Source organism: Trachymyrmex septentrionalis, unplaced genomic scaffold (assembly GCF_001594115.1).
Source record: "Trachymyrmex septentrionalis isolate Tsep2-gDNA-1 unplaced genomic scaffold, Tsep1.0 scaffold76, whole genome shotgun sequence".
NCBI classification, from domain to species: Eukaryota; Metazoa; Arthropoda; class Insecta; order Hymenoptera; family Formicidae; genus Trachymyrmex; species Trachymyrmex septentrionalis.
This window is the reverse complement of record NW_017305947.1, coordinates 1548062-1555364: the sequence shown is the minus strand read 5'-3', so window position 1 is coordinate 1555364 and position 7303 is coordinate 1548062. Positions and strand designations below refer to the sequence as shown.

Sequence of the window (7303 nt, the reverse complement as noted above, 5' to 3'; positions counted from 1 at the left end):
TGCGTATGACCACCCACATATTTGTAAAAGTAATAGAAGTATTGTGAAAGTAAAATGAAAGAAATCCCATTTCATATATTCAATAGAGGCTATCCAGTATATTATTTCTTTTGTGTCTAAAATCTCATAGTTATTTAAAATCTCATGGAAACCTCTTATGGAACTTTTTTGTTAATGAACAACTAAATTCGACAAATCTATATGATCCAACCATATATAAATAAGTGAAGTGAGTGTATGAAATCGTATAATACATTTTAAAAAAGAGCACGAGAAACAATTAATTGAATAGAACAAAAAATGGTGCCTTACATAATATAATTAAGAAAAAATTATAATTTCTTCTACTATTTAAAATAATTCAATAATATTTTATAAAAATAATTTACATACAATGGTTTTTTATTTTTTTCTAGTCTTTAATTCTCTATCCTGGTAAATGTAATATTTTTTCTTGGGTTATTCTTGCACTATGTTTTGTATTTGCTATTTGATCATGCACATCTTCTATTTTCCTTTCTTATCCTAAATTGATTGCGAGCACATTCTCATTTTTATGTACATAAAAAAAACCCGAATATGTAGGTGGAATATGAAAGAGGAATGAAGAAGAAGGAAAGAATACAGAATTTGTATGATATATTCTTGGAAAAAAATATTATATTGATGAAGAACGAAAATACTTTCTTGGATGATTTGTATATTTTTGACATTATATAATATATTTATTAAATGCTACATATACATATAACAATAAATGATTATCGTTCTTTCTAAGAGCTCTTATTACATTTTGCACATGTACTTATGTAGCAACTTGTTTTTTGCACCATAGCAATTACCATACCAAAATATATATTATAGCTGAAGCATTTCATATACGTTCCGATGCACATAAAATTCCGAATTTATTTTCAAATGTGGAATTTTTTCCATCGTGTAATGTGTGATCAAAGTTCAGTGAATTTCTACTTTTAATGTATAAAACGAGAATTATATGGTGTGACGAAAAACATTTTATTATATTTAACAGAAGTAAATAATTTTAATATTTTTCATAACTTTAAAATAATATTCAAAATATATACTTGAAGATAGTATTTTATGATACTTATATGCGCCTCGTTTATTATTAACTACATACATTTATACCAAATACATTTTTATTTTAGAATTTTCAGATTATTTGCTAATAATACATTTGGTATCGTCTGATATTACAAAAAACTTTAGCAATATTTTTTTACTCAGAATTTTATGCATTATTGGAAAATAGGTGAATTTGCATAGAAAAATCGTCTTAGCGTTATCATTTGCGTATACATGTGTACATTTATAATGTTATTCTCTCAATAGAAAATATTTATTTAGAAATTATCTGCAATATTTTAAGCAATATACTCATAGAGATACGTAACAAGAGAAGTCAATAGGAAAAAATTGTATGGCTTCTTATCAAGTCTTTATTTCCTTCAAAGTACTATTCTGATAAATTTTGAGTAACTATGCGTTATCTTTCGAAGAATATTGTCAATATTCTTCCAATATTTCCAATTTAACATTATTATTGTTTTCTATTGAAGATATGATATATCGTGTTGTCTATCAGTTTCATCAATATTTCGATCGGAATGTGCTATTTATCGTGAAAGTGGAATTACATTTTAATATCTTCTTAGGATAAATATTTTGTTTCTACAAGACAATTGTGCTCTTAAAATTATGTTCTTTCAAGATAATTGTAAGACATCAGAAAATGGATTTGGAACTTTTTTATTAGCTAGGAAATACTTAAAATTTTTTACCTACAATGAATTTCATTTATTTCTTTATTGATGAAAATTAATTCTGAAGCTACATACTTATTTTTTTAAAGTAACTTGAAAACCAGTTCATTTTTATATCAGCTTCAACAGGAACTCAGAGAAAAGCTCTCGTTCCTCTTATTGCTGTAACTATTCGAAGGGAGAAAATATCACAGAAATTTCCCAGAATCCTCGCGATCGCAGATGTTTTCTGAATTTTCTATTAAATATTGGATAAAGAAACTCGAAAGGGTGATTTTTGCATCACTTTCGAGATAAATGGCTCCGATCGTCACTCACGTGCGTCACGTTTGCTTTTCTTCTAGAAGTAAAGCACAACGAGGTATAACGATACTTTTAGCGCGACAATGGCAACGACAACCAATTCCAAAAAGCAAGACACCACCGCCGTCGACGAGGACGACGACATTTTCTATTACATCGGTGTAAAAGCATCACCGTTCTCGGCCAATACCGCGGTTTTCGGTATGTCACCGAAGGAGGTATCGGCCATACGCTGTCGTTTCCCGCTGTCCCCCTGTAGCACAAATGTCGTGAATGGAATTATGCTTAAAGGTTAATAACCCAGAATTTCGACGAGATTAAGAATTGCACGAACCATTTTCTAAAGTCCCGAAAAGATTCAAGATTTCTCGATTACGATGCAATTTTTATTTACGCGCAAACGTTAACTCTACTACTAAGTACATGCAATACGTGCATGTTAGAGATAAAAGTACTTACTCAATATGATTATGAAATCTTTGTTAATTATATAGTATTACCTAGCAAAAGTAGCAAATGCAAGAAATTTAAATGATTTGTACAATTATCCGAGATTTTTTAAAATTATGATCTTGTAAGAATACGTGAAGCAAACGCATCATAATTGTATGAAATTGTTAAGGAATACCCTTAATTTTATATTTTCATTACACTGATCGATTCAATCAGTAATTATAAAAATAATTTATAAAAAAAGAAATGTTAATTATGTAAGAATTGTTTAACAAACAATTAAAGTAAAATGACTGAAATTGCAAATGATTTAAGATCAGTTGGCTATTAGGTTGCAGTTGATATAATAGTGTCAGCAGAAAAAGCAGCTTTGCTAGTATTTTAAGATTTTTTAATACGATTGATTCTTATCTTTAGTTTCTCATTGAGTATAAATATATGAACCATCGGATTAAAGAATTTTATAACAATTGCAAAGCTTTTTCTGCTGATCACAGCCATTATTTTGTGTTGGTTAATTAAAAATAATAAATCAAAATAGATTATATATATGTCGCGATTTTTCATACGTTTCATTTTATTTTTATTTTCTCAGTTCAAGAAAGCATGTAGTTGAAGAGTTAATGTTTTCATGTAAATTAATAGTATTAACAATAATGCAATGTAATTTGTTAATAAAAGATACGATACTTGTGATTGAAATATACATTTAATAAATATTACATTTAATTTATATTTAATAAATATTATATTCGATTTGACAATATTTGTAGGAAAAATTCTTTTAAACACGTTTAAATAGATTTGTGATATTTGTATTAATGAGATTCTTGGATCTTTTGTGGAGCTAATCTTTTGTCATAGCCACAAGTATTAATATTATCATTTTGTTGATTGCGACAAAATGATTTAATAGTTTTTAAAAGTTTAATTTAATAGAGATATATGAAATTTCATTATTAAGATAGATATTACAACAATTTATTAAAGTTTTGAATAAAACCAGTCGTGATCTAATAGTAATAATATTAGCTTCTTTATAGGATATCCTTTAGGAACTTACACGTTGCAAAATTGATTTCAGGCACACCATTCGCCGTCATAAATGCTCTAGCTGAGCTCGGCTATCGAGTTATTTGTACTACCGGAGAAGCCGAGGTACTTTGGACACTGCAGCGGGATTGTTAACACTTTAAAAATGGGCCTTACTGCAAATGCATTATATGTCTAAACATATATTCTCTTGTAACTTCTATATATACAATATGTATGTGTCTTTATGAATCAAACTGTAGAAATTAGTATTAATGAATCGATGAGATTTGTAACTTCACTTTGTTCTTTTATTTTTGCATCTACTTTTATATCTTGGAATGATGAATGTTTGCGGAAATTATATTTGTAACTGCGCCTCGGGAAAAGTTGAGTTAGATGTATATGTGTGCGGACCAATTAAAGGCAATAAAAAGGCTTTGTTTAAAGATGATTTACCTTGCAAAATTGGATATTGGTATGTATCGGAAGTACTGAAATGCAGCTTTCCGTTAGAATAATAAAAAAAAATAAATACATTCCATCTTTTCCTTAGGAAACTTACACTTTAATTCTTGTGCGAAATCACACGAATGAATTCTCACGTTATCGGATGTGATATATTATGTACCGCGGCAGTGATGAGTTCCTTCTTTTATCTCGACTTCGAAAATGACGCGGTAAAATTGTATAATCATGATAAGACTGTTTAGAGGGGAGGGAAGCATGATTCCGGAGATTGTGAACCACGTAAACACTTCTGCAAAATAATCACGTTGCGGATAATAATACCTTACAAGCGGTTGCGGAAATTTCGTCAGACCAAAGGTGCATGTGCTAATTGCGTCATATCCACTATATGTAATACTGAAGTATTAATTATATACATTGATTTGTGATATCTTTACCTCGTTACGTGGAAAATGGGTTTTTTAATGCTTTATCGAGGATTTATATGACGTGAGTCTCGTAGGATCCAATTGGGCCCAATTGACGCAATGTTTAGATTGCACCAAATTGGCCCATATTGGTTTTAAACTGTTTTAGTGTTTATAATTGTGAAGAATGAAATTTTATTATAGTGCAAATACCATTTACATATATTATATCTTTATATAGCATACTATTATCTAAACAACATCTATAATGTCTTTTCTCACTATTTGCTTTATTATATGATCATACAATTATTATTATATGCGAGATATATTATATCTCCGGATCGATCGTGGTCCAGAGAGTTTAAGAGTGTTAAACCATTTATAGAAAAAAAGTTGATGACATTTTCTTACTCTTATTGCAAATATAAATGTCGATCTAAAGATTTTATTGCAGATTATTAATGCCAATCTAAGGGATTATTGCAATCGATGTTTCCTGTTCTCATTAAGAATAGAATCTATCGAATGAAATTATTAAAAGCAATCGTTAACTCGTAGTGTGACAATTGTATGTATATTAATTTATTCATAAGTAAAAAAATCAAAAGTTATCAAAAAGGTGGAGGGAACGAGAGTATATTTATAGTTTAACAGTCTGAATAGTTTGTACAAGCAGCGTTTGCGCTAATTCGACGTGAATTTTATATTTATGTATAACTAATTTCTTTCATACATGAAGCTGTATTTTATATGTATGGCAGTTATACATAGGCTTATACTCAACGTATAATTGAACGTTGCTTGTTTGTGTTGCAAACTATGAGAAATAAATAAACATAGAAGTCTATATATCATACAATTTATACACTTTGAAAAATTTTTACCTCTGAACTCGAAGCGATCTTTTCCTTTTCAGATGTATATATATTTCAGTTAATCAAACTTAATATAGTCATTTGCAGGTACAATAAACAATGGAGCATTCTTATGACCACAAAATGTGTTGTGAAGGGGCTGCGCGGTACAATGTCTGTCAGAATATAGACGAACTTTATTTCGAACGCGGGCTTTGGACGGCAGGTAAATGAAAGTGATACCGTTGCTGATACAGATATTTATTTGGAATAAGGTAGACTGTAAATGAAGTATTTCAGAACATTATAAATGAACAAGATCGCAAATGAATTAGATGATCATACCGTTCAGATTTGATTGTGCGCTTCAGTCTTATAATGAATTCAGAATTTAATTGACTTTGTTCTTATTATTATGTTTAAAAGGTGATTGGATAATATGCAAAATAGAAACCATATATAATACAAAATAAAGATTGATTTCTGAACGAATTATAAATAAAAAGCTATTAAAAACATGTATAATTCGAAGCTAATTAAGATTTATACTCAGTATCTATAGATTTATAAAATGTGTTATTGAAAAAAAAATTATTTATTACAGTAATACAAAATTTATAACTCTATTACTGCTTTTACATTGTAAAAGTAATTATTTTATATTGCAATAAATATTAAAACATTATTATTATTATTTATTATTATAATGATTATGTTATTAGTACTTTGTGTCATTTTTGTATTGCTTGTAATAATCTTTTTTTACGATTTTTGATTCTGAGAATATGATATTCATCAGGAATGTTGCAATCTGACAATGAGAGAATCAGTTCTATATGAGTTTAGATTTCAGGAATGTGGCTTCTTTTTCTGCGTTCTTGCATTGGCTTGCGTTTTTTTCAGCGCTGGATGGTGACGAGGATCGTGTCCTTAAGCTACTGCAGAAGGGCGTCTTCGTCGATACACCGGACACGACTGCCGGCTACACAGCGTTGCATTACGCAACGCGGAGTGGGCATTACCACGTGTGCAAGATTTTGCTGCAGCACGGTGCGAATGTGAACGCGTGCACCCGCAGTCTGAGAGCGACGCCCTTGCATCGCGCGGCCAGTATGGGCCATGTTAAAATCCTCAAGCTGTTGCTTACCTACAAAGCAGATCCCAATCTGACAGATGTAGACGGCAGGACAGCTTTGCATCGGGCTATTCCAATGATAGCCGGTTCCGTTGAAGGCGTCGAGATCCTTCAGTCATTATTGCGGATCACCGATCGCACCATCAAAGACAAAACCGGGCAAACTGTCGATGACGTGTTTGAAAGTTGGAAAATGACGCAGAGTGAAAACGAAAAAATAGAAATAATGGAGACATTGTTTTATCACAATCAGGAACAATAAGATGAGAAGTTTGGTGAAAAATGTGTGGAAGTGCAAGTATGCATTTCCTTTTTACGAAGAAATCTTGTAAAACGTCAAAGTTTGATTTTTAGAAAATATTAGTTAAGGCGCAAAACGATTTAACAGAGGAGTACAATAACTTCTTATAATGATTTTTAACTTTTTTTCATTGTATCAAAAACTATTTAAGATAAAAAATTGTATGCAAAAAGTTTTATAAAATAGAGTCACTTTTATTTATCCACATATCAATTTTTTTAAATATTGAAAATATAATTTTTGAAAATATTGTTTTTTTAATATTGATGTGGATAAATAAAAATTTTTTATTGCAAACATTTTGTACACAACATTTTTTAATATCTTGAATAGTTTTTGAGATAACGGAAAAAGCTATAAATCTATTTAATCTCTTAACCATTTTTTCAAATTGATATTTTCTAAATTTATCTATGTTTATGAAACTTATATATGTATACTAGATTTCATTAAAATCAGAATTTAGTATTTTGCGTCCTTTGCGAGATTGTCTTATTAAATAAAAGCCACCTCATCTGAAAGTAATATCATATTACGGCTTTCAACAATATAATTGT

General features: G+C 29.6%; 2 protein-coding genes across 4 annotated transcripts in view; both read left to right on the top strand.

Moving 5' to 3' along the window:
• The window catches only part of LOC108754139, a 5097-nt gene extending 1346 nt beyond the window's left edge, over positions 1–3751 (top strand). For both annotated transcript variants that reach the window (XM_018496236.1, XM_018496235.1), the window contains exons 2-3: positions 2132–2381; positions 3628–3751. In XM_018496236.1, coding sequence (XP_018351738.1) covers positions 2174–2381; positions 3628–3731 — 312 coding nt within the window. In that variant the 5' untranslated portion in view covers positions 2132–2173 and the 3' untranslated portion in view covers positions 3732–3751. The remainder of the gene's footprint in view (positions 1–2131; positions 2382–3627) is intronic.
• LOC108754138 (ankyrin repeat domain-containing protein 39-like) overlaps positions 1–6832 on the top strand; it is a 9679-nt gene extending 2847 nt beyond the window's left edge. The window contains exons 2-3 of one of the 2 annotated variants that reach the window (XM_018496233.1): positions 5419–5536; positions 6214–6832. In XM_018496233.1, the coding sequence (XP_018351735.1) occupies positions 5431–5536; positions 6214–6707 (600 nt within the window). In that variant the 5' untranslated portion in view covers positions 5419–5430 and the 3' untranslated portion in view covers positions 6708–6832. Of the gene's footprint in view, positions 1–5408; positions 5537–6213 lie in introns of both variants that reach the window. The other variant, XM_018496234.1, reaches the window with a different exon arrangement.
• The last annotated feature ends 471 nt before the right edge of the window (positions 6833–7303 follow it).